The sequence below is a fragment of the Lasiosphaeria miniovina genome, assembly GCF_030549165.1.
Source record: "Lasiosphaeria miniovina strain SMH2392-1A chromosome Unknown B0T26scaffold_2, whole genome shotgun sequence".
In the NCBI taxonomy this organism is placed as follows: domain Eukaryota; kingdom Fungi; phylum Ascomycota; class Sordariomycetes; order Sordariales; family Lasiosphaeriaceae; genus Lasiosphaeria; species Lasiosphaeria miniovina.
In genome coordinates, this window is record NW_026848221.1 from 1,922,558 (window position 1) to 1,945,417 (window position 22,860).

The 22,860-nt window shown below is 56.0% G+C and overlaps 10 protein-coding genes across 10 annotated transcripts; 5 read left to right on the forward strand and 5 right to left on the reverse strand.

Annotated features, from left to right (window-relative positions):
* The first annotated feature begins 1,733 nt into the window (after positions 1 to 1,733).
* B0T26DRAFT_126845 (uncharacterized protein) lies at positions 1,734 to 3,326 on the forward strand. The gene is made up of 3 exons (XM_060433346.1): positions 1,734 to 2,184; positions 2,696 to 2,869; positions 2,921 to 3,326. Exons 1-3 carry the CDS (start codon positions 1,884 to 1,886, stop codon positions 3,187 to 3,189), a joined length of 744 nt encoding a protein of 247 aa, XP_060300128.1. The 5' UTR covers positions 1,734 to 1,883; the 3' UTR covers positions 3,190 to 3,326.
* Positions 3,327 to 3,481: 155 nt separating this feature from the next.
* Positions 3,482 to 4,861, forward strand: B0T26DRAFT_639134 (NmrA-like family-domain-containing protein; the record flags this gene model as incomplete). The annotated part of the gene is made up of 1 exon (XM_060437107.1): positions 3,482 to 4,861. The coding sequence occupies one exon, from the start codon at positions 3,482 to 3,484 to the stop codon at positions 4,859 to 4,861; it is 1,380 nt and encodes a 459-aa protein (XP_060300129.1).
* Positions 4,862 to 5,861: 1,000 nt separating this feature from the next.
* Positions 5,862 to 6,666, reverse strand: B0T26DRAFT_638809 (C-8 sterol isomerase; the record flags this gene model as incomplete). Its single annotated transcript, XM_060437079.1, has 3 exons — positions 5,862 to 6,199; positions 6,276 to 6,302; positions 6,378 to 6,666. 3 exons carry the CDS (start codon positions 6,664 to 6,666, stop codon positions 5,862 to 5,864), a joined length of 654 nt encoding a protein of 217 aa, XP_060300130.1.
* Positions 6,667 to 7,208: 542 nt separating this feature from the next.
* B0T26DRAFT_747620 (uncharacterized protein) lies at positions 7,209 to 7,925 on the forward strand (the record flags this gene model as incomplete). Its single annotated transcript, XM_060444864.1, has 2 exons — positions 7,209 to 7,679; positions 7,755 to 7,925. 2 exons carry the CDS (start codon positions 7,209 to 7,211, stop codon positions 7,923 to 7,925), a joined length of 642 nt encoding a protein of 213 aa, XP_060300131.1.
* Positions 7,926 to 9,717: 1,792 nt separating this feature from the next.
* On the reverse strand, positions 9,718 to 9,990 carry B0T26DRAFT_628897 (heterokaryon incompatibility; the record flags this gene model as incomplete). Its single annotated transcript, XM_060436235.1, has 1 exon — positions 9,718 to 9,990. A coding segment is annotated over one exon (273 nt), but the record flags the coding sequence as incomplete, so codon positions are not given.
* Positions 9,991 to 11,519: 1,529 nt separating this feature from the next.
* B0T26DRAFT_846732 (uncharacterized protein) lies at positions 11,520 to 13,428 on the forward strand. Its single transcript, XM_060447595.1, has 5 exons — positions 11,520 to 12,137; positions 12,200 to 12,281; positions 12,351 to 12,441; positions 12,508 to 12,737; positions 12,816 to 13,428. Exons 1-5 carry the CDS (start codon positions 11,793 to 11,795, stop codon positions 12,932 to 12,934), a joined length of 867 nt encoding a protein of 288 aa, XP_060300133.1. The 5' UTR covers positions 11,520 to 11,792; the 3' UTR covers positions 12,935 to 13,428.
* B0T26DRAFT_693823 (uncharacterized protein) lies at positions 13,370 to 13,859 on the reverse strand. Its single transcript, XM_060441212.1, has 2 exons — positions 13,809 to 13,859; positions 13,370 to 13,746 (listed from the first exon to the last, which is right to left on the reverse strand). Exon 2 carries the CDS (start codon positions 13,731 to 13,733, stop codon positions 13,500 to 13,502), a length of 234 nt encoding a protein of 77 aa, XP_060300134.1. The 5' UTR covers positions 13,734 to 13,746; positions 13,809 to 13,859; the 3' UTR covers positions 13,370 to 13,499.
* A 1,902-nt stretch (positions 13,860 to 15,761) lies between these two features.
* Positions 15,762 to 16,580, reverse strand: B0T26DRAFT_629356 (Frag1/DRAM/Sfk1; the record flags this gene model as incomplete). Its single annotated transcript, XM_060436252.1, has 3 exons — positions 15,762 to 15,976; positions 16,053 to 16,500; positions 16,560 to 16,580. Coding segments are annotated over 3 exons (684 nt in total), but the record flags the coding sequence as incomplete, so codon positions are not given.
* A 1,103-nt stretch (positions 16,581 to 17,683) lies between these two features.
* Positions 17,684 to 18,766, forward strand: B0T26DRAFT_636306 (kinase-like domain-containing protein; the record flags this gene model as incomplete). The annotated part of the gene is made up of 1 exon (XM_060436817.1): positions 17,684 to 18,766. One exon carries the CDS (start codon positions 17,684 to 17,686, stop codon positions 18,764 to 18,766), a length of 1,083 nt encoding a protein of 360 aa, XP_060300136.1.
* Positions 18,767 to 19,663: 897 nt separating this feature from the next.
* B0T26DRAFT_638952 (exocyst complex component Sec10-domain-containing protein) lies at positions 19,664 to 22,677 on the reverse strand (the record flags this gene model as incomplete). The annotated part of the gene is made up of 2 exons (XM_060437091.1): positions 19,664 to 22,479; positions 22,572 to 22,677. The coding sequence occupies 2 exons, from the start codon at positions 22,675 to 22,677 to the stop codon at positions 19,664 to 19,666; spliced, it is 2,922 nt and encodes a 973-aa protein (XP_060300137.1).
* Between the last annotated feature and the right edge of the window lie 183 nt (positions 22,678 to 22,860).

The following is a 22,860-nucleotide window of genomic DNA, read 5'->3' on the forward strand; positions in this document are numbered from 1 at the left end:
CTGGCAAGAGGAAACATCCAAGCGGCGTAAGTATGTACCTTAGATGGTGGGGAAGGGCGAGACTTGAAGCAAAAAGCTAACGTACAGTACACTTGAACACTGTACATACTGCTGGCTCCCCTACTGGTAGTTCTAAGCAGCAGCTGCTGATGGTGTAAGTGAACAACAGGGTGCAGGGGGATCTCGGGCTACCTAGTTGGTCAGCCGGAGCACGCAAGCAGCTACTGCGTAGAAAGCTCCGCCGTCCTGTCCGCCTGACAGCAACATCGTGAGCCAGAAATACAACCCTGCCCTCTCTTCCTTCCGCCAAGAGGAAGACACTGGTGAAACTCTCGTGATTGCAGTTACCGGTGTCGTCTCTTATTTATTGCCCGCGGAGATGCTGCTCTCGCCAGCAGGCTCCGTGGCCCCTTGCGCAACCCCAATAATGGCGATGACGGAATGGATATTGGGCTGCCTGCCCAGAACCGGTATTAGTGGCCTAGTTTGTACGTAATTGAAAAGGAGGTGACTCGCGGACCTAGCTAGCTCGGAAAGAAAAGACCGCTGAGCTGAGTCTTGAGAAAGAATTGACAATAATGACGACTGTTTCGTCAGCACAAAGGAAGGAAGGATACAGGTGCGGAGTCAATCTGGTAGATTCGGCCCTGAGACTGAAAGAGTGAAAGTGTTCATTCATAACATATGACAACATTAAATCGAATCGGTGATTGGCTGTGCTTGGCGCGGGTGTCAAGGGCTGGACCTCTCCCAAGTTGCCGGTATCCAGCAGCCAAGCGAGAAATTCCAGCCAGAGAATAAACTCCACTCCGCACCGGGAGATGCTACCGAACGGCCGGCCTGTGAGACCAGCCGTTCGGTCAGTATCAGTACCGTCGATGTGAATACGGAGTATAGTGACCGACGACATGAGATCCCAAGGTTGGCCGGTGTGGATGCACAAGGTCAGCTCGATCGTCGCAGCCACCGGCTTTTTCTCTCCTTTTTTTTTCTTTCCCTTTTCCCCTCGGCTTCAAGGCCTGAAGCGGCGGTCACCGGGCTTCACAAAACAAATCCATTGCTAACGAAATGGATTTTGCGGTCTGGATTGGGAAAGTATCAGGTAACGGGAACCTCTAGCTGCATGAAGAACCTAGACTGGAGACTCCTCTAAAATGGAGGGCCTCGAGCTTCTTTTTCTTTGTTCGATCAGGAATGGAGACAGTGGGGCTTGTTGAACTGAGGGGAATAAAATGGAGAGAGAACCGGGCTTAGGATCTAAACTAAGACGAAAAAAGTTTTTGCCCCAGGGAGCAGGTCACTCCCCTGAGCAACTGCCTTATAAGGAATAAGGGGGCGGGGTATGGCACCAGAAGCCCCATAGGCCCATGAATACAGTAGGCATGCACCTCTATACCTGGTGTTGGGACGAAGTGTATGCCACATATATTCAAATATGTACAGAAAAGTATCTTGAGATTTCTAAAAAGCAAACCCGCATTCTGCTCAACGAACATCCAGCCCGCCTTCAAAGCTGTCCACGTGGCTGTCTCGATTGTGTAACCTTGTCCCATGGCACGCGTAACCTATCTATCTGCTCTTAATCTCACAGCTCTATTACACCATGTGCTGCACTATGGATGGGAAAGTACAGTGCTAACACCCGCCAAGTGGTCTGCCGTTCCTGCCCAGTTCGCGCTGCCTAATAGCTTTTACTCATCCTGCAACAAACTACTGGCACACACTCGTCTCGTCTCTCGCGGAACGTTATCTGCCCTGCAAAGTATGACGGAATGCAGCAAACCTATCTCTCGCCGGTCTGCGGCTCGCCTCCACTGCTTCTTTGCGCCATGCCATGCCATGCTATGCCATCCGCCCTCCGCTCTGCCCTGCCACTCGAGTGAATGCGCAGGGCCCAGGCCCGGGCAGCTACCTTCATCCCCACTTGCCCCCTCCTGGCTGTTTTCCCCCGGATTCTCTGGCCAAAAAACCGCTATTCCTGCGGGCCGCCTGTTTATCTTACATGCACGGCTTCAAAGAGGCTACAGGAGCGAAGTCGGTGGGTGTGCGAGATGCCGCTTACCTGCTTCTGCTTGGCCGATTCTTTCTTTCCCAACTCAAACTACACGTGTATAACCAATCCTCGATTTTGCCCCTCCCCATTGGCCGGTGGAGTCGCGCAGTCCCGTGGCCATCCTAAGGCAGGCATGTACCTCAGGTTCTTGTCCGTTTCGGCTAGAGTTTTCCTCATCGTCGGATCTTTCTTCAACGCCAGTTCGGCCCTCTGCGCTGGGCTCCTTGTGGAACCAGTGGATGCGCTAATAAAGCTCATCATTCTTCCCCGTAAACTCAACATCGTCCTTCGCTGGAGAAGAGGGTGCTAAGTAAGGCGGAGGTCTCAGGCTCAAGTCTGGTTGGCTATAGCCACTCTTTATCCCCGTTTTCTTTGTCACAGCCCAGCCAGTTTTCCGTCTTATTGTCTCTCCACCTCTTAAGGTAGGGCAGGCTAAGCTTCCCGGCGATGGGTACTGTACTTGGCGGGCTCTAACCGACAGCTTTGCGGCAGCTCTGGCTCTTGGCTACCTATATATTCTAATTGCTGTTGCTGGACGATGGGAACTTCCTATCGCCAATTCGCACAAGCTCGCATCCTGGGTTCCCGTCTGGTGTTTTGGCGCCCAACCACTAATTAGGTAACTGATTTGGCGTGCTGCAGTATTAAGCCAACAACAACCTGGAAGAAAGGCAAAGACGAATCCCACCTGGTGTTTTATCTGGCACTTGTCTACGGTACCTCAGGTATGTACTGTACATGCCTTACCAAAGGCAGATGCTCGGGTGTCACCCTCCGATCCATCCATATCGTTTATCAGTTCCCCTGTCCCGACATGTACTGCAGACTGCCCCGCAGCCTCGATGAACCCCACTAACAGATAACCAGACCAGCACAAGAATACGCCATCCGCCATCCGCCGCCCGCGATCCGCATCGATAGCTGCTGCCCTTGGCCTTGGCTTGGTGAAACAGCCCCAGCTGCCTATCCGTCAGGGTTCACGATCAAATTGGGCAGCAGATCTGACCGAGTCTTGGAGACGTGTACCTACCTACTACTTTACCAACCTTGCCAGCCCGTGTAATCCGATCGGCCCTGGCCACAGACGAGCCCTGCTCTTTCTCACCGCCGTCGCCTTGCGCTGTGTTCCCGTTTAATATCTCGCCGTCCCTGTGCCATTTGCTGGTTGCATGTCCCAGTTCCTTCCTGCAGAGGCTACGCTGCCACTCCAAAATCAGTCCACTTTAGGTTCCCAGGCTTGCAGGCCCAAGGCCTCAGCACCTCCTCGAGCTCTAGCAAGATTCAGGGGGAAGGAAACAAATTTTGCACAGAACAGAGCCTTATCTGGTCCTGGTCGACGGAAAGCCGCATGCCCAGAACGAAAGAGAAAGAAGGAGAAAGACGACCAAAAGGGAATCTGAATCTAGGTCGATGGTGCCGAGCCCTTCGATGCCGGCCGAGCTCTTCTCGGAGATGACCATCAGGCCGGTTCCAAGGGAGATCAAAACGAGCAACACTAGCAGCAGCCGCGAAGAGACCAGACATAAGCATTCGAGGTCCTCCTATTCGGATGCCTCACCCCTCATGTCGAGGAACAACTCGCTGACATTCCGCCCTGCAAAAAGGCCGATGACGACCCCGGATAAGACCATCGCCGTCATCAATGCGAGCGGTCGCCAAGCCGCCTCGCTTATCCGAGTCGCCACAGCTGTGGGCTACCATGTTCGGGCCCAACTCAGGAATCTAGAGGGCGTTGTTGCGACCGAGGTGGCAACGAACCCAAACGTAACTGTTCTCCGCGGCGAGCTCTACACCAAGGAGCGTCCGGCCGAGAGAGGGCAGGTGGATGTGACTAAGAATGGCCCCATCTCCGGCATCGGTGTCAACCACGGCCTGATATCCGAGCTATTTCGTGGCGCCCAGCTCGCCTTCATCAACACAACATTTTACGGCGACGAGCAGAAGATTGGCGAAGCCCTCGCCGAAGCTGCCAAGAGGGCCGGCATTCAGCACTATATCTACTCGTCGATGCCCGACCACCACGCCTACAATGAGGACTGGCCCTCTCTACCTCTCTGGACGTCCAAGCACAAGGTCGAGGACTTCGTCCGGAAGCTGAAACTACCTGCCACCTTTGTCTACACGGGAATCTACAACAACAACTTCACCTCGCTACCCTATCCTTTATTCTGCACCGAGCTTCAGCCCGATGGCTCCTGGATCTGGCAGGCCCCCTTCCACCCCGACGCTAAGCTCCCCTGGCTCGACGCGGAGCATGACGTCGGCCCGGCCATACTACAGATCTTCAAGGACGGCGTCAAGAAATGGGGCGGTGGCCGGCGCATTGCCCTCGCTTACGAGATGCTCAGCCCGAGGGAAGCCTGCCGCGTCTTCACGAAAGGCGTGGGCCGCCCCCTGCGCTACGTCCGCGGCCCCATCGAGGTCAAGGTCAAGATTCCCGAGGGCTACCGGTGCCAGCTCGAGGCGCTTGAAGAGCTCTACCGTCTCGGCAAGGATGACCCCGCGAAGCAGCCCCCGTACTTTGGAGATGCAGCGCTCGAAGCGAGCTGCCCAGGCGTGGCTTTGGAGCTGTGGGAAGGCCCCCGTGGGCTTGAGGAGTACGCTAATGAGGTGTTCCCCCTCGAGGAACAGGCGAATGGGTTAACATGGATGCTCGACGAAGATGACGGCGGTGGCGGCGGAAGCCAAGATCATTCCCAGGCCGCCCTGAGCCCGGCAAGCGAACACCCCGACTCCGAGAGCGAAGACGATGACGACGGCTTAGTTATGCGTGGTTTGAAGCGGGATGACGAGGAATGGCTTGCATAATGTTTCATGAACAGTTTCGGCACTCAAAAACAAACAAAAAGAGGGAATAATTAAAACTGGAGGGGCTGGTCGGGAACTTTCTCTTTTGTCATCGTCTCATTTCCGACGCGTGCACGAGTATCCGTGTACATACACGAACATGGTGCATATACCTACCTGCTACCAACCCAGGCCAGTAGGTATGGAGGTTTATCCTGGACGGGCGGACGGACGGATAGCGCGGCGAAGGAGCGAGAAAAAAGTTTTTATTGTTGCTTGTTATCAAGCTACGGAGGGCTATCAATGGATCGGGTCGGCGGGCGGTTTTCTGATGAATTTTCTGCTTATTTCTCATCTCATGCAACGGCTACGGCTCTCTTACTTCACGCTGTACTTTACGCTTTGTTGTTCATTGCTTCGCAACGATTCACAATCCGGTCAGGGTTCTCTCATCAGACATCGGTCGTAGCTGTGTTGGTTAATGTGACGACTCCGAATACCCAAAGGTAGAATAGATACTGGGTGCAGTAGTATTTGAATGTTAATGGACTTGTGCTAGGCCGCGTGCAACAGTAAGTATTGACGTTGGTACATTATGTAAAATTGTGCCGATTATACGGATATGGCGGCCGAGACCCATCCGGGAGCTTCGGTGTTCGGGTGGGTGGGTGTGGGGCCGGGCTAGCCGGCCCGCTAGTGATGAGCAGACTGCGAATCGGTCGGGTTGAGGCAGCGAGCAGGATCTGGGGTGGGCTGTCGTCTATGGCCAACGCCGGGTATTGGCGTTCTGAACTGCGGTCTCTTCTTGTTTGCTTGTTGGATTGTTTGGCATAAAAAAATTTGAGATTGCTGCCAAGATTTCCAATGGACGAGTATGTAATTACATTACGCGGCCACGCCCGCCCTTCCTTCCCCGATCCTATAACGCGAAATAAAAGAAAATTAGATATCGCAAGGAGCCCAAAAAAAAGACCTTCAATACGCGAGGGAGTGTATGTGTCTCTGTGTGTCTGTCTCTCACTCAAAACTTCCCCTTGAGCAGGTTGCTGATCATCTCGCGGCCCGTGACGACTGAGGTTCGCCACAGCGTGGGGAAATCGAGCGTGCTCGAGAGGCTGTCGGCGAACCCGAAGAAGAGCATGGGCGGGATCCAGCCGCGCGCGTACTCGAGCGCGAAGCAGCCCTCGGGCATCTTGTACTGCTTCACGGTGCCGCGCCGCAGGTGGTGGATGCTCCCCGGCGGGTACACCTCAGCCTCGTACGAGCCCGGCACGTACGCCGTCTGCGTCCCCGTCAAGATGTGGAAGTAGTCGTCCGCCGTGTGCCGCCCCGTGTGACCCTCGGTGCCGACGGCCGTGCCTGTAGATTTGTTGGTTAGTTTGAGTTTGGTGTATATTGTGTTAAATTGGGCTGTTGAGACGGGGTGGGGCCTTACCAAAGATGATTAGGTACTCGGTAATGCCTATGGTCCCAAGTTTCACTTATCAGCAAAGCACGATACTAGTAACAGCGAATCGCGCTCATGTTGGGCACGCACTGGCATGGATGATGTACATGGCGCCCATGGCGCCGCCGGCATTGCTGAACACCCACTCCTCGTCGAGGTTGACGTAGGTCTGGAGGTCGGCAGTGCCATGGAGCTCGTCGACAATGTGCTTGACGACGGCCCGGGTGTCGTTGCCGTACAGCTCGATTCCGCGCTTAGAGACGGTCGACAGATGGTCGAGGTCGAAGATGTAGAACGACTCGAGGTTCTTCTCAAGCAGATACACGACGGGCGACAGGATGCCGACGATGAGGGCGAACAGCTTGAGAAGGCCGCCCATTCCGGACGACTGCTTCGGCGCCATTGCGAGGAATTGGCGCGATAAAAATCGATATAAAAGAATGAAGAAACAGAAAACGCCAGAAAATGCTGGAGAGAGACAGCTATATGAATGAGAGGACGCCCTAGCGGTACCTAGAGCAAATTGGGGGTGAGGTGATGCTGTTCCTCGTCAGATTCACGCGTACTCGTATTCTTTACGGCGGATTTCTCTCGACCCAAAGACCCCAAGACCCCTAGCCTCGGGTCCGTACTCGTACTTGGGGCCTCCACACTACTAATATACGTTAGCGAGGGCGGTGGGTGGCGTCTGCAGGCTCCCCGCGATCAGATTGACAGGGGTATGAGCCCCCCCACCAAAGCTTGGCAGAAGCAACGGAATCGTTCTTTCCTAAACCTACGCTTGGAACCGAACCACAGTTAGCCGTTCGTCGCATTTATCTGCGCCTCTTCAACGCCCTCACAACCGCACCGCACCACGTCTCCAAGAAGTAGACGCCAATCAGACAGCTTCCGCTAATCACCCCAAAACAATCCAGGGAGATGGCGACTAGCTCAGGCACAACGTCAATCGCCACTCCGGGCCAGCTGTTGGGCCCGGCATCCAAGTTCCAGCCCGGCCCAGGCACGCACATCCACAACTCGAACCTGTACTCGTCGCTGCTCGGCGTCGTGCACGCCAGCCAGCCGGCCAAGCCGCCGGGGCCGTCGAAGCGGCTGACCAAGATCACGGTACCGACGCAGACGCCGGCGGAGCTGCCCACGCTCTCCGTGTCGCGGACCGGCGTGTCGGAGAAGCGCGAGGTGCTGCCCGAGGTCGGCAACACGGTGCTGTGCCGCGTGACGCGCATCACGCCGCGCCAGGCCGTCGTCGCCATCCTCATCTGCGGCGACACGGTGCTCGAGGCCGAGTGGCAGGGCCTCATCCGCGTCCAGGACGTCCGCGCCACCGAGAAGGACAAGGTCAAGATCTACGAGAGCTTCCGCCCGGGAGACATTGTCCGCGCCGAAGTGGTGAGTCGGGTCCTGTCTGTCTAACTATTGTGTCAAATGAATGCCGTGGCTGATTGCTCACACGCCCGCGGCTAGATCTCGCTCGGCGACCAGGCTAACTTCTACCTCTCGACGGCACGCAACGAGCTGGGCGTTATCCTGGCAACGAGCGAGGCCGGCAACAATATGTACCCAGTCAACTGGAAGGAGTACATGGACCCCGAGACGGGGCTGAGCGAGCTCAGAAAGGTCGCAAAGCCCTATTGACCAAGGTAGGCTTTACGGCCGGTTTCTAGGAGACTGAAATCCTCAGGTTTATACCCGAGTTCACCGGCGACTTTTGGAAGCACGCACGCCGTATCCTCTACCAAGATGGTTGCAGTTGGGTCTGACCCGGCCAGACGAGAATTATGGGCCATACAGCCCAAGTTTTTGCACTTCAACATGCCATCGCATCTTTAGTAGAATCTGGTTAGGTGTATACAGTCAAGACTACAGGCCAGACCCGTGCCCCGATGTCCGGGCCAGTTGGCCGAGTCGGATGCTGGCCTATTGTTTCGGGGGGGGATGAACAGACGCCGCCTGCGAAATTCCGAATCCACTGAGAGCCATTGTATCGTCTAGGTAACAGTTTTGAGGGAAAGGCAACGTGCTACTGCTGCAACGCAGCAACGCAGCGGCTCACTTACTAGCCGGAGCCTCCACTATACGTACTATATTTCGTGTATAATTATCGTTGTGTGTTGATGCCGCTGGGGAAGAATTAGGAGTTAGTAGGGAAGGCGAACATACCATCTAGCCTGATACCTATCCCGCTTTATAAATAAGGTAAAAAACCGGGATGCTCCCGACTCCCTGTTGAGGTGCCTAGCTGGCAGCCTTTCAAACGATACTGATCTTCCCCACAGGAGAGTCATCCCCCTCAATAAACCACCCCGCACCCGCCTCTAGTAGGCCAACGCCGAAGATTCCCGAATGAGCCTCCTTCACTTTGTCCTCATCCAGCATCTGCGCTTCCCCGAAACGAAAAAGGCAATGTTCGTCGTGGTTCCGTTCGGGGTCCACCATAGCCAAGAGCAGGACCTAGTGGAGCAAGATCTCCTTGTTCTTAGCCCTTGTCCAAGTCACGACGGGAAAGGCCCAGAGGAGGTAGTGGCAAGCGGTTTGTCGAGCGAGACCCACCCGCACACCAGCCCCTTTGGTCCTCGACGGGGTCGGCCGATGATCTAGATGTTTGGTTCGGCCATGATGTCGTGCCCTAGCGATATGCGGTAGACCACCAGAAGGGCATGCAAATGCTTGAGATTTGCGGAGCACCCCCGGTTCGTGGTAACGGAGTACCCCCCGACGCGCCGTGACCGTCTCCCGGCGTAGCCCAACTTCGGGGCTGGGATGGAGTAGGTACGTGACCTTGCCCAACCGGGGCGCCCACGTCCAACTCGGCAACGGCGTTGGAGTCGAGCCTGTCCGGTCCAACAACCTCTTCCAGCCGCTGCGATACCACAGAAGCTGGTGGATCCAGTCTCGGTGCCAGAGGTCTATGCCCGCAACCAAAGTGAGGAGCTCGGGGCCAATCCACGTGCCGAACTTGTACTCGTGGTCAGGCCTTCGCTGCTGGACGGCATCGACAAGGCCGTGAATGGCCACCAGCCAGTCCTTTTGATACGTCACCTGGCGTTGCGAGTACTCGGCCACCACGGCCAGCCAATTATCTACGCCGGTTGACTAGTCCTTGACCATGAAACGGGGCGGGACCCGCGTCTCCGAGACGCCCGATGTGCGACAATGCCAGATGACCTCTCCGTCGGTAAACCACAGGATGCGTCGCGAGAGCACCATTTCTCGGAAGCACCACGCCCGTTGACGCAGCGATCCGTCGGCGGGGGAACACCGGATTATCTACTCGAACCCGCCCGCTGTCAGAATTACATCGCTGTCGCCGCCACCGGCGGGCTTGTTGGGGGGGGGGGGGCAAGGCTGTCAGGCGGACTTGAATCAAGTGGTCTGACTGGGGGTGAGGGAGAAAGAGCTCGTAGCTCGAGTTGCGGGCGTGGGATGCCGCGATGGTGACGTGGGCTTTACCGTAGACGGCCGCCATCCGAATCGATTCCCTCGCCCAGTCGTCGGCGTCGTCTTGGATGATGCAGAGGGAGTCGATCCACAGGTTCTGGACGCCAAGTTCGCTCGCAACGATGACGGCGTCTCGAAAAGTGGGCGGCAGATGCTGGAAGTCGATGCCGCTCTGGCGGCTGGCGAGGTTGTCCGCCGTCGTGGTGAAAGGCTGCTGTCCGGGGCTGCCCCAGCAATGGCTCAGAGCCGCGTACTTGCCCCGCCGCCCCCGTGTCTCTTTTAAGTAGAGTAAGGGGGGGCCGCAGTCGCTTGCTCGTCGTCTATTCGCACCACTCTGGTAGGCAAAACGTGATCCGAGTCCGGGTCAAGCCGCTCGCCCGAAACGAGCACGTTGCACGTCTCGCCATAGTCAGCCTCGCAGCCAGCGAGACAAGATCGCAGATGGCTGAACACGTCGCGGCAGTTGGACTGGTCGAACGGCAGGCGCCCGGTGACGACAAGACGGTCGCACTCTGCCGAGGCTGCGGTCACCTCGTCAGCTTCTTCGCGTTTCGTTTCTGTCGTTGCGCCGCGAGGTGATATATTGCCATCATGCCCACGGGGCGGGGCTACTAGCAAGATGGGGTCGGAGCCTTCGTGCCAATGCCTAATACCCGGCAAATTGCCCCAGCCGACGGATACGCGCGCCTGCTTGAACGCCCAGGGGAGCCAGAGCTCCAGCGCCACGATGCCCGGTCGCTTCGCTCCACCGCCTTACCCCTCCTGCCGGCCATTCGCCGACTCGAGCACGGCTTTGAGCCGAAGCGAGCTAGGCAAGAGGGAATCCTCGCCCAACTCGTATCCCCTGCTTGTCCGTGTTGCCTAGGTTCGCCCGGCCACGAAGGCGAACAGGGCACAGACGATGCACGTCTCGCTTGGCGAAGGGAGCGTCTGCGCGTTTTCGAGGTGGACGTAGTAGTTATCACAGTCGCCGCCATCTGACAGCCGTGCTATTTCGTCGAAGTGTTCCGGGAGACAACGGCACGCGTCGTGGAGCTGACGGGCCGCCGCCGCCCACTTCGGTTAGGCGGATGAGGGACCATGTTGCCTGGCGCTGGTCGGCGCCCATGTCCTGCTCGGTTGGGAAGGCGAACGTTCCGGGTGGGACGCTGAATCTCCGGGCATATTCCAGGCGGGCCGCCATGATGTTCGCATCCCCCATGATGTAGATGTGACTCTGCTGTTTTGCCCTCTTTTTCGTAAGGTGGGCGAGGTACACAGCCAGACAATTCACTACGCAGCCTTCCCATTGCCAAGACACCGTGTATAATCGGGCAGTCTCCCCTCTTTTAGTTTGTTTCTGAATCTCACATTCCTAAATATAGCGTATCTACTGACTTCAGTTACTGGATACCGATAGATAGCCCCAATATAGAACAAAGTTAGATTATAGAGAAGAGGGCTGCGATACGAAGAACTCGGTTGCGTTTCCAAGTATAGCCTCTTTTTCTTCTAAGGCCGGCCCATACACATAGAACACAGCAGCTTTCAGTTTACATGAGGCAACCGCTCAACCAGCAGTCAGTCGCCTCGTCAATCGATAGATACAATTTTACTCAATAATACCATTTCCGTTTTCAAAGTGTCAACCTTCGCCAATAAGGGAAACCCGACTCTGACATGGGGGAATGTCGCGATATTCTCTGGCTAACAGACGTCGCAACAGCTGATTGGTCAATTACCTACCTACCTTAGGTTTCTTCAGCCTAGTATGAACATGTACATATGTACATGTAAGGCACTTGCTTCCGCGCCGCTAATGCTCAGCTGTCGCTAAATCTCAGCTCGCAGCAGACTGGAAGCTAATGCAGAGAACCAATAGTCACGGTTCCATTCAATACATGTCCTGCCACTGCCCTTGCCTGCCATCGACCCCCGTTGAGTCTTCCTCCGCTCTCGCTTTTGTGTTTGCGAACCTGCCTCTCTTCTCAGACCGCTGCTGCTCCCATTGAGTCGAGACAAAATGTCGGCATTGACTTGGTCCTCCAAACTGCACGCAGAACTGCGCCCTAGTCTCAGAACAACATGGCCGCCACTGGTGCTGTCGTCGAGTCGTGGATGTACTTCCTGAAGAAGGATCCCAAGTACGACGTTGAGCGCATCTATGAACTCAGACGACAGAAGCCGACGGCCGAAGTGCCGCGGACAAACATGCTGCTCGAGAAGGTCGAGGGCGTCCAGATCCACGATGTCCGCGGCCAGGAGTGCTCCTTCGGCACTACCGGCTTCTTCCTCCTCGACATGGACACTAAACTCGCCGCGAAGGACTTCAACGAGCGAAACAAGGTCGTGGGCACGTTTCTGCCCCAGCTCGCTGATGCTATCAAGGCCAAGCTCAATGCCAGTCGGGTGCAGATCTTCGACTACAGTGTATGCCATCTGTTTGTTTGTTCCTCCTCTTCGCTGCGGGATTCTCATAGGTTTTGCTGCAGCTGCGCAAACGAGACCAGGCCTTTCCCGTCAGCAGTGGCGGCCCCTACAACTACAGGCAACCATCGTGCCTTGCCCATATTGGTATGTTTTGCTGCGACGAGTACCTACCTAGGTAGTTGCCGAACAGACCCTGACCAGCAGAGAGTCCAGACGCAACGCCGGGCGACATAGCGCGGCTCAGGCACGTTCTGAACAAGGCCGATGCTGAAAAGGTTTCCAACGTCCGCTGCCAGTTTGTCAAGTATGTTCCCTCCTCCTACACACATTCTGAAATGTAACCATACTAATAACACATTCACAAACAAAGTGCCTGGAAACCACTGAGGGGACCGGCGCGCGACTGGCCGCTGGCCCTGTGCGATCTCCGGTCTGTGGACCCCGAGACGGACCTGAAGATATGCGACCTCGTTGCGCCCGAGGGCGTGTCCGAGACGGCCTCGGTCCACCACGCGCCAACGCAGCGCTGGTGCTACGTCCGAGACCAGATGCCGACAGAGACGTGGGTGTTCATGCAGGCCGACTCGAACGGCACGACAGGTATGGCATTTTTCGAATCCCTAGACGTCAATCGTATGTGTTGATAAGAAACTGATTGATGTTTTATATAATATAAAGGCGTCCCGCACGCTTCGTTTCCGCATCCTGACGCGAGCGAGGCCGACCATTTGCGAGAGAGCATTGAAGTGAGAATGCTGGTCTTTTACGAGGAGAGAAACGAGCCAAGATCGGGTTAATGGTAGGGTTGTGGTTTTCTCGTCAAACGGCTGACATACTTTATCTCGCGTACCGCCTTTGTTTGAAGAGACTCGATAAGAACTTGTCCAGGTAGTTATTTCGCCTGTTTGTTTTTCACGTCTCAGGACTCAGGCTCTCAATACTCACTTCGTCTGCGGCTGTGTAAATTCTTTACGACGGCGGTCAAGTAGCTGCACGAATCAAGAGAGTAAGACAGACAAACATCACTAAGCAAATTCGAAAACCAGAGCAAGTGTTGAGAACCTCAAGGTCAGAAAAGAATGCAGAGCTCAATTTAGTGAAGCGGTACTTTGTCCTACCTCGACGTCTATCTGTCCTCGGGCGAGCAGAAGAAGTATCTAACCCGCGGCCCAGCTACCTACACAAGCTAACATGCCTACCACCAAGCCAGAACATGTCATCCGTTCACGCATCCCCCCCAAAGCCCCCCCTTACCACCGCCTCACAACCAGTTCACTCGCCTCGAACCCCCCCCCCCCCAAACTTCTCAACACTCACTCAGAAAACTACTACCATCCGTTCCTCAAAAGACTGGCTGGCTGGCTATTTTGACCCCTCCTTAGTCTCCTCAACGGCGGCAGCGTCCGCAGGAGTGGGAGGAGCCTCGTCCTTTTTACCGCTGCCGCTGCCAGTATCGTACAGAGTGGTCTCGGTCTGGTCCCAGGGCTTGCCGGCGATGATGACTTCTCCCTCCTTGAAGTTGTCGGGAGACGTGCATCGCATGATAGGGTCCTGGGGAGGGGGAGCAGGAGCGGGCGGGTCTGTGGGGTCGGGCATGATGTATGGATGTCTGGATGGGAATGATGTTTAAGATACAGGCATGGTTGGGGGAGGGGGGGTGCTTCTCTTTACCTTTGATCGAGTCTTGTGTGTTCTAAAGACAGTAGACGAAGTGAAGTGAAGTGCTTGGCCTGAGATGAGACGAGATGATGAGGAGATGAAGAAAAGATGAGAGAGCCTCTGGGGCTTCTTCACGCAGATTATATATGCCAGCTCAAGCTCTGGCCCGGACCATGAAAATTTATATTTCTTGCTCCGATTCCGCTGTTCTCCTTGCTTTCGATTGTAAGTGAGGTCTGATTCCTTGTCGTTTTGGGATATCCCGAAAACCGCTAGTATGCTGCACAACAACACATGCAGACTAGGCGCCTCGACAAGCACAAGCTGAAACCCGGTCCAGGCTCTCTCTCTATTTTTCATTCGGTTGAGTTGCGGAGACTGCATGGTTGCATCACAGCAACTAACCCATGTCCTCCTATCCAACCCGGCCACTTGCACTGTTTACGTGTCAATAGTTAGGTTGGGTTTGCAGGATAAGACTTTGCCTGAACAGGAGAGCAACCAAAACGCTCTCTGTGCTGAGTGCTCGAGAGCCCGCTTACTTTTGCTCTTGACCCAAATTGTTTTCTGTTTAAAAAGTGATTCTCTAATACGTACAATCCAATCCCTGAATGTTTATTAGTGGGGGAGTTTCCCAATACTTGAAAGACCTTATTAACTCAAGGCTCGCCCTAAAGGTTTTTCGTTGAGGGAGGTAGTCGTTATTAAGGTCCCTGTTATAGAGAGAATCTTGAAGGCCTTTCGCTATCCCAGAAATACCTAAGGTATCAAAGGCTTTCCTAGCCGGCGTGCTTGCTCTGGTCTTTACTCTCCCGTCTGTAAGTATCTAGGTACCACCCTGACAAACATTCGGTGATTGGACTGTAAATATTATCTATTTGCATCTGATTTAAGTCGCCTCTTAAGGTGAATCAGAGACACTTGGTTAATTACCATCACCAGAGAAACAAACTGAGAACGGCACGTCTGAGGAAAAGATGAGAAACTTTACAATAATTACCAAAAAAAAAAAGCCCCCCGAAGAGTGCCAAGGCAGCAAGTAACCCTTCCTGTAATTACATATAGCACAGATGTCGGCCTCCACTTCCATTTACGGAGACTTATGTTTGGATCTGTCCCGATGCGCTGCCATATTCCATGCTCCTACTTCCGTGACAATCGAGCACACAATTTCTGTACACGAACCTGAGAAAAATATAATAAAAGTTAAAAGCTAACACTAATAGGTGGTACATGAAGTTTGTTTGCTACCCTACCTTCCTTACCTAACCAGACGCCTTGCCAAAAAGACAACCCAATCCCCTACCCAAATAAACCCGCGCCAGACCCAAACCCAGACCCAAAACAAAACCATGTAATGTAATGTAGTGCCGATTGTAGTTGCCGCCTATGCCAATGCGTAATGCGTGTCCGAAGCAAGAAAAAGGGTGGCAGCGGACGTGATTGTGGTTAGTGGTATGTACCTACTCACGCCCATCCAATTACCAGACTGCCTCGTCTCAAAACAAAAAAGGCACAAAGGGGTGCCTAGAACTCTCTTTCAGGTCTATATCCACCGCAACATGACTTCTGTGTCATTCGCTCATTCGTTCATTCGTCCAAGTGCAGCCGGTAGGCAAAACTACCCGCTGTGTCGGCAGCTACATCGGGAGGAAGAGGGGGCGAAGGCGGCGCCGGCCTCGCGTTCCGCAGCGAGGCATCTATCCTATAATTACCCTAAAAGTTATTCGGGACGCCTCGCGTAGGGGTGGTGGCCGTGGTAGCCGCGGTAGCCGCGGCGCCGTGGTGGTGGTGGTGGTGATGGGTCGGTGTTGAGTTCGTCGACGTGGTCAGGTTGCGGTCGCTGGCCGAGAAGCCCTCCTCCATGTCCACGTCCTGCTGCCGCTGATGCGGGCTTTGCTGCGGGCGGTTGGTATCGTACCGGGACTTGGCGGCGGCCGAGGTGCGGTAGCCGCCGTGCGTTGCGCCGTTCTTTGTGTGGACGGCCGGATACAGGTCGACGTAGAACGAGAAGACGTAGAAGGAGAAGATGAAGGCGATAATCCACTCGAACACGGCGCCGGGGTTGTAGTTGCCGGTAAAGGTGCAGGCAACAAAGGCGATGGCCAGCAGGATCTCGATCACAACGAAGGAGAGCTTGATCCAGAACGAGATGCGGAGGACGCGGTGCTCGCGGTAGCCTTTGGTGTCAAGTTAGCACGACACGCATGATACGGCCCCGGAAAGAAAGCGAAAGAGGGTTGGCTGTAAACGTACGAATACCCAAGCGTTGGTATTCCCAGCAGATGAAGATGGCAGACAACACGTAGCCGGCGATGAAAAGGAGCAGAAAGACATCGTGGAGGCGCGGGTATCTCAGCGTGTCGAAGATGGACAGCAGGATCAGGCCGGCAGTGCCGATGATGGCGAAGACGATGGTCAGACCTGAGAGCACCTTCTCGCCAGTGGTCGTGTTGGGCACCAGTCTGCCCTTGTGCCGCAGCCAGCGGTCTGCGCCAAACGAGATGTCGAGAAACAAGGTCGTGAGGACGCAGCCGGTAATGAAAAGCGGCTTGAGGCGTGACGCGCCGACGTCGCTGATGTAGGCGATGCTCTGCGAGTCGGCCTCGGACGCGTAGTGGATTTTGTGGTCGTCAACAACCCAGAACAGCAGCAGCCCCAGCAGGGTGCCAAGCCATATGACGCCCGCGAGGATGGGGAAAACCTAGGGTTTGTTTGTTTAGTATTGGTATTTGTATCTCGGAACAAAACAGAGAGACAAACCCAATATGAGATGCGCATCATTTTCTCGATTCTTGTTGTCCTCTCGATGTGAACCTGCCCTTTTCTCAATTGACCTTTGGTTTTCTTTTTCTTTTTCCTTTTTCCCCCTTCCCCTTTGTTGACGTGCGCGCCACGTGAAACAGCACACCAATCTGAGGGAGGGAACAAAACAAGAGCAGGCGGCCTTGGCACGAGAGGATGCAAGTCCAAACTCTATAAGTGAACCTGCAGCCGGTTGGGACGAACGGGAGGGCGAAGAGGGTAGGGACCTGGAGGTGGGAGGGACCACAGATGTTGGGACGGAAATGGTGCGCTAGTGGTGGTACTGTACTTGTGGTGTTTGGCGGTGCCAGCAATCTCGGGCGGCTCTACTAGTGTGGTGGTGTCACCGTGATTCAAAAGACGCTAGCTAGCACAACTTGAAGGCAATCGAAAGTGCGGAAGACGTCGAGGAACGACGGCAGAGAAAAGAAGCGAGCGAGGAGACAGACACAACCATCTATCTGGTGCTGCGTGGCACCAACAGGTCCTAATAAGGCGGAAAGAGAAAGCTGCCGGCCGTTAGGGGCTCGGAAAGCCGAGCCCCCCGACAGGACGTGATAGATACCGTGTGCCCTTACTGATGATGTTTGTTCAGGACTCCGATCCAATTGCAAGACCAAGCTTTTGCGTGTCCAGTGACGTCAGACTTGTGGCGCGCGGTGCCGCTGGGTGTGTACGCTGTGGGGCATCTGGGCCAGTGGGGTGTCCGTGGCGGCGTGGACTCTCGGGCTTAGTGCAAATTGTAAACGGAAATCCCTGCATTTCTTAGCGGGGCTTTGTTGCCATTGAAGACCCCTGGCGCTGATCCGCAGTGAGCTTGGCTCGGTGCCAAATCAAATCGATCAACCAATTCATCCCCTCAGGGCATTTCTTTTCTCCATTCTTGCAAAGAGGCACCCCCCACTGGTGGCAGCACACCCACCAACCCGCGCTAGTGTTTCCGACTTTCTGCAGGGCTGAGAACAGCGAACCTCGCGCCGTCGCCCTCGTCGTTTCCGTCAGACAGTAGTCATCGACACGCCATGGCCGGAACCGCAAATGGTGGCGGGGGAGGAGGAGGCATACCTCGCGATGGACTGCCCATGACAATGGACCTGGTGGAGCAGATGAACGAGCAGGAGAAGCGCAAGTACGTCAAGGGCAAGAAGCTCGGCGAGGGCACATACGCCAACGTCTACCTGGGCCACGCGCGGCACGACGCCGGCGTGCTGGTCGCCATCAAGAAGATCAAGGTCCAGAAGGAGTACAAGGACGGCCTGGCGCCCGACGCCGTGCGTGAGCTCAAGCACCTGCAGGAGCTGCTCGGCCACCCCAACATCATCAGCCTGCTGTCTGTCTTCAGCAGCAAGGACCAGAACCTCAACCTCGTGCTCGAGTACCTGCCCCTGGGCGACCTCGAGATGCTGATCCGCGACGTCGACCGCGTGCGCTACGGTACCGCCGACATGAAGGCCTGGATGGGCATGCTGACGCGCGCCGTGTGGTTCTGCCATGACAACTTCGTGCTGCACCGCGACATCAAGCCCAACAACTTGCTCATCGCCGCCAACGGCGAGGTCAAGCTGGCCGATTTCGGTCTGGCCCGCAGCTTCGCCGACCCCGGCACCCGCATGACGGCCAACGTCATCACGCGCTGGTACCGGCCGCCCGAGCTGCTGTTCGGCGCGCGCCACTACTCGGGCGCCGTCGACATTTGGTCCGTCGGCCTCGTCTTCGCCGAGCTCGTGCTGCGCGCCCCCTTCCTGCCCGGCAACACCGAGGTCGACCAGATCAACCTCATCTGTCGCCAGATCGGCACCCCCACCGAGGACAACTGGCCCGGCGTGACCCAGCTTAAGGAGTATACCGTCCCCAGCGAGGTCGTGCCCGTCTGGGGCAAGGACGCCTACATGTCGCGCTTCGGCGGCGCCGGCTCCGACGGCGTCGACCTGCTCGTCCGCACTCTCGCCCTCGATCCCAAGAACCGCATCACGGCCCGCGAGATGCTCGAGCACAGGTGGTGGCGCACAGACCCGCGCCCCACCCGCAACGAGGACCTACCGCGCAAGTCGGCCGGCGGAGAGGAGAAGGCTGCCGTCGACCTCAGCCGCCGGAACGGCGTCGTTGACGACGGCGCCCGCGGCACAAAGGTCGCGCGGAAGCTGGATTTTGGCGCTGCGAGATAGACCCTTTTTTCTTCTTCTGCCTCTTCGTCAAGCGGTAGGCGGAGTTCATGTTTTTTTTCTTAACAACAATGTATGTCAGGTAGGTACAAGCCGACGAACGGTATTTACATCCGAAGGCAGTGTGTTTCTCTTTCTTATCTCTGCATTGAACTGGCGTTGGGGACTGGATGGGAGGCCGGCGGGATATCCACGGAAAATATGCACTTTACTCGGAGGGAGGGGTTTAAAATAAAAAATAATACCCAGCATAAGCCACAGGTCGTACACGCAGCTCGTATATAACCCAATCCATGAATGTGTATGAACGCGAGTACTTGAGTACTTGAAGAATGGGGGGGGAGGGTTGTAGGCAAAAGTACCCGCCTTGAAATTTTCAACGTTGAGGGCTCTGATGGCTAAGGTGCCTGATAGACAACAATCGTTATTTGCGACTCATTTCCCCCCCTTCACTCCTTTCCGTTAACGCCCATCCGCCATCACAAGATCATGAGAATTCCCCCCATATCAGATTGCACCAGAACCGCCTCGCATCCCCTCGCATCACTTTACATAGAGGTGCGTGTATATCCGTATATAGCCCAACCCTCATTTGTTTATTTATGTATTTATTTATCTATGAATTTGGGGAATATGGGATGAGAAGAAAAGGTTACAAAGAAACGGGAAAGAAAACCAGATGATTTCCATATTTCCGTCCGTCCCTAATTGTCAAAAGGAAAATATAAAAAAGAACACACCTTGGTCATAAGTCGCTCACCATTATCAGCTACATCAACTAAATTTAAGGGTTGCATCACCTTTTGTCTCCCATCTCGTATCTCCTGTGTGTGTAGATAACTAGTCAAGGAGAACCCAGCCCAGCCAGCCAGCCAGCCCTTCTCATCTTACTTTTAAGGCTCACATAACCACACAATCGCGGCCGTACATGGCGCGCTCGACGTCCTTACGGACCTGGTACCAGTCGGAGCGGCGCTCGGCGTACTCGTAGACCTCCTCGGCGCGGAAGATGCCGCCGAAGCGGTCGCCGTCGGCGATGATGGTGGCCATCTCCTTTGCGTGGCGGGCGTCGATGAGGTAGATCTGGGAGAGCTCGCGGAGGGCGCGGAAGTAGGCGAGCAGGTCGTTGTTCTTGAGCGTGCGGATGTACTCAAAGTGCAGGTTCATGTCGGCGATGAGCTTGATGGCGCCCTCGGTGCTGATGCGCTGGCGCTTGAGGTGCTTGCACACGGCGCCGAACAGCCGCAGCCCCACCTCGCCGTTGAACACGTCCAGCATCGACTTATCGGTGCTGCCGACGAGCATGTTAGTGTGCGACGCCACTAGGTCGCGCACGCGCTGCGCCGTCGCCGTAGGCCCAATGTCGAAGTCTGCGGCCCCTCCCCCAAATGACGACTGCAGACGTGGCGTCGCCGCCTTGCCTTCTTTTTCCGTAGCTGTCGCGCCGCCGCCTGCCGATGACGGCTCCGAGGAAGCGCCCGGGTTATAGTCCGTCGGCAGCTGGGTCGTGGCGCAAATATACTCAACCTCGTCCATGAGCACATCGATGCCCTTGTTAAGGCCAGCGGCAACGCTCTCGTCGAGCATTTGCTCAAACTTCTTCTTGGCCAGGCCGGCCGGGTCCAGAAAGTCATTGCGGTCTGCGATCTTGGGCCCGGCTAGCTGCTGCTCGTAGAAAACATCAATCATCTGCGAGATCAGGTCGCCGACGTTGACAAGCTCTATAAAGGTTACGAGGGGGGCTACGCCGCCCTTGTCGTGCTGGCTGACCTCGCGCGGGTTGTACTGCGAGAGGTGGGTCACGGCCTTGTCGAAGCCGGGTTTGACGTGGCGGCCGCCCAAGATGCGTAGCAGCGTTACGAAGATGGCCTCGCACTGCTCGCGTGCCTCGCCGCCCGCCTGCCCGCCAAGCTGGATAAAGACGGCGACGCGCCCGAGACTCGCCTTGGCGCTGTGCACGAGGCTCAGCGCCACCTCGATGCTGAAAAGCGACTTGATGCCCTCCAGCCTCGATGTCATTAGTGCTGCCTTTGCTGCCAGCTCGTCTGTCGGTGCCTTGCCGCCGGGTAGGGGACTGCTACTCTGGTCGACAGTTCCGGTCGATGCTAAAGACGAGGGGCTGGGAGAATGTGGGCGCGACGGTTGGGGACTTACAGCCACCCCATTCGTGACTATCGTTGGCTTAGAGCTTGCAAACGGGGATCCCATCGGCAGCCCCGGGAGGCTGAGGCTGGTCGGCAGAACCGAGATAGGCATCATGACGACCTTTTTGAACGACGTCAAGAAGTCTTTCTTGTCCGCCTGACGGTTGTTGAAGCTCGCCATGTAAAACGACTCGACGCTGGTATCCTGTGCCGAGAGTTTCTTCTCCCACTCACCCACTTTGTGCTCGGTCTCCTTGGTAAAATAGTCTAGCTCGTCCTGCAGGTACAGATCGAGATGCGGCTCAAACAGCTTTAGTGCAAACTCCTTAGCCGCCTGTTTCTGTGGCGCGTTCGTATCTTTCGGAGGTGTTAGGGCCCTGAAGAACTGCAGGGTCTGCTCGAAGAGACCCGACACAGCCTTCAGGTAAGAGGGGATGCTCCGCTCGTGCGTCTCGTCGAACAGGGGTGTCGTGTACTCAGCAACAATGTCCTCCCTGACCTTCTCTACAAAGGCCGAAAAGACGGGGCCTGGGCTGGGGAATATGCGCTCGATGATGGCCGCCTGCGCGTTGACCTTGACGGCCAAGACATCGAAGAAGCGCCGCGATGGCTCAAGGCTGATGGCGTCGGCCGGTGCGAGATTAACGCAGTCCATGGGGTTCGCCAACACGTCGCGGTCTGTGAATATTGGATGCTTGTGGATGAAGAGCTCCACGCCGGCGTTGCCGCCATTTAATATGTCGAGGACGTGGGCATATTTGCGCATGCGGCCACCCACATCCCAAAACTCGTAGCCCTGCTCAAACTCGCGCAGAACAGCGCTCTCGAAGATGGTTACCATGGTGCCTAGCTTCTCCTCGCGCTGCGTGCAGCCCTGGGACCAGTCGCTCTTGGCAAAGAGGCGCAAGTTCGCCAGCATGCGCGCCTGGCTCTCGGGGTCGCGGAAGACCTGGAATACAATGGGATCTGTGTGCGTTCGCGCCTTTGCCAGGTCAAAGTAGAAGGGACCAAGAGCGCCGTAGATCTTGCCATATTCCTCCCGGGCGTGTCCCCTCACGCTCTTGACGTTCTTGATGACCTGTAGCAGGGCCTCGAGGTCTTTCGACGGGTCATTCTGTGACGACACTGGGGCCTGCACTGGAAGCTTTGGTGGCGTGGCAGCCTGTCCGCCGCTGACCTGGAGGGTTTCAAACCCGTCCCGAACCTGGGACATTTGCCTCTGCCGCCGCTGCTGTAGCTGCTTCTGCCGCTCCTCTTCGACAGACGCATCGAACAGGGTAGTACTCACCGGCGGCGGCAACGCCCCTACTACAGCTGTAGGGCCAGTCGCTGTCGCCCCGGGAGCGAGAGTGGTAGCCGTCGCGGCAGCAGCATGTGCGGCCAGCTCGTGTCGCCGTTTCATGGCGTCGTCGAAGCGCCTGCGAGCTTCGGCCTCGTCCCAACAGCCCATGTTCCGCAGGCGGGCAACCCACCGGGTGTCGTCGTACACCATCTCGCGCATGCGGCGAGAGGCGCGAGCGAAGCGCATGAGGTCGGGGACGGGGAGGTAGTCGAGGATGGCGACGAGGATTTCTGGTGGCAGTGACGACGTGTGTTTAGCATGCTGCATCCTGTTCATGCATTGATTCTATTTCTGACGGTAGACAAAACAAACATCAACATACCGGCGGGCAGCACCGGCTTGGACTCAATCATGTCGGTGGCCTGCAGCGTCTGGAGAATGCTGGGTTGAGGCGCCTGTCGCGCCGTCGGCGCCCTTAGGTTTGACATGATGGCTGGGCTCGCGGCTGGGCTTGCAACGATGCGAGCTGCCTGGTCATGGTAGGATATATTATATAACACCACGTCTCGGGACGACTGACTGCAAGGGCCGCAGTTGACGCCGAGGAAGGTGAAAGGTTGAAGCGGTCTGAGAGCCCAAGCTTCCCACTTACTGGAGGTGGAGCGGAGGAG

Excerpts from the sequence above, each read along its gene's own strand:
- B0T26DRAFT_126845 (XM_060433346.1), top strand. The coding sequence starts at position 1,884 with ATGCGCAGGGCCCAGGCCCGGGCAGCTACCTTCATCCCCACTTGCCCC. Across the intron at positions 2,185-2,695 it reads CCGTGGCCATCCTAAGGCAG|TATTAAGCCAACAACAACCT; the intron begins GCATGTACCTCA and ends GGCGTGCTGCAG. Across the intron at positions 2,870-2,920 it reads CAGTTCCCCTGTCCCGACAT|ACCAGCACAAGAATACGCCA; the intron begins GTACTGCAGACT and ends ACAGATAACCAG.
- B0T26DRAFT_846732 (XM_060447595.1), top strand. The coding sequence starts at position 11,793 with ATGGCCGCCACTGGTGCTGTCGTCGAGTCGTGGATGTACTTCCTGAAG. Across the intron at positions 12,138-12,199 it reads TGCAGATCTTCGACTACAGT|CTGCGCAAACGAGACCAGGC; the intron begins GTATGCCATCTG and ends GTTTTGCTGCAG. Across the intron at positions 12,442-12,507 it reads GTCCGCTGCCAGTTTGTCAA|TGCCTGGAAACCACTGAGGG; the intron begins GTATGTTCCCTC and ends TCACAAACAAAG.
- B0T26DRAFT_693823 (XM_060441212.1), bottom strand. The coding sequence starts at position 13,733 with ATGCCCGACCCCACAGACCCGCCCGCTCCTGCTCCCCCTCCCCAGGAC.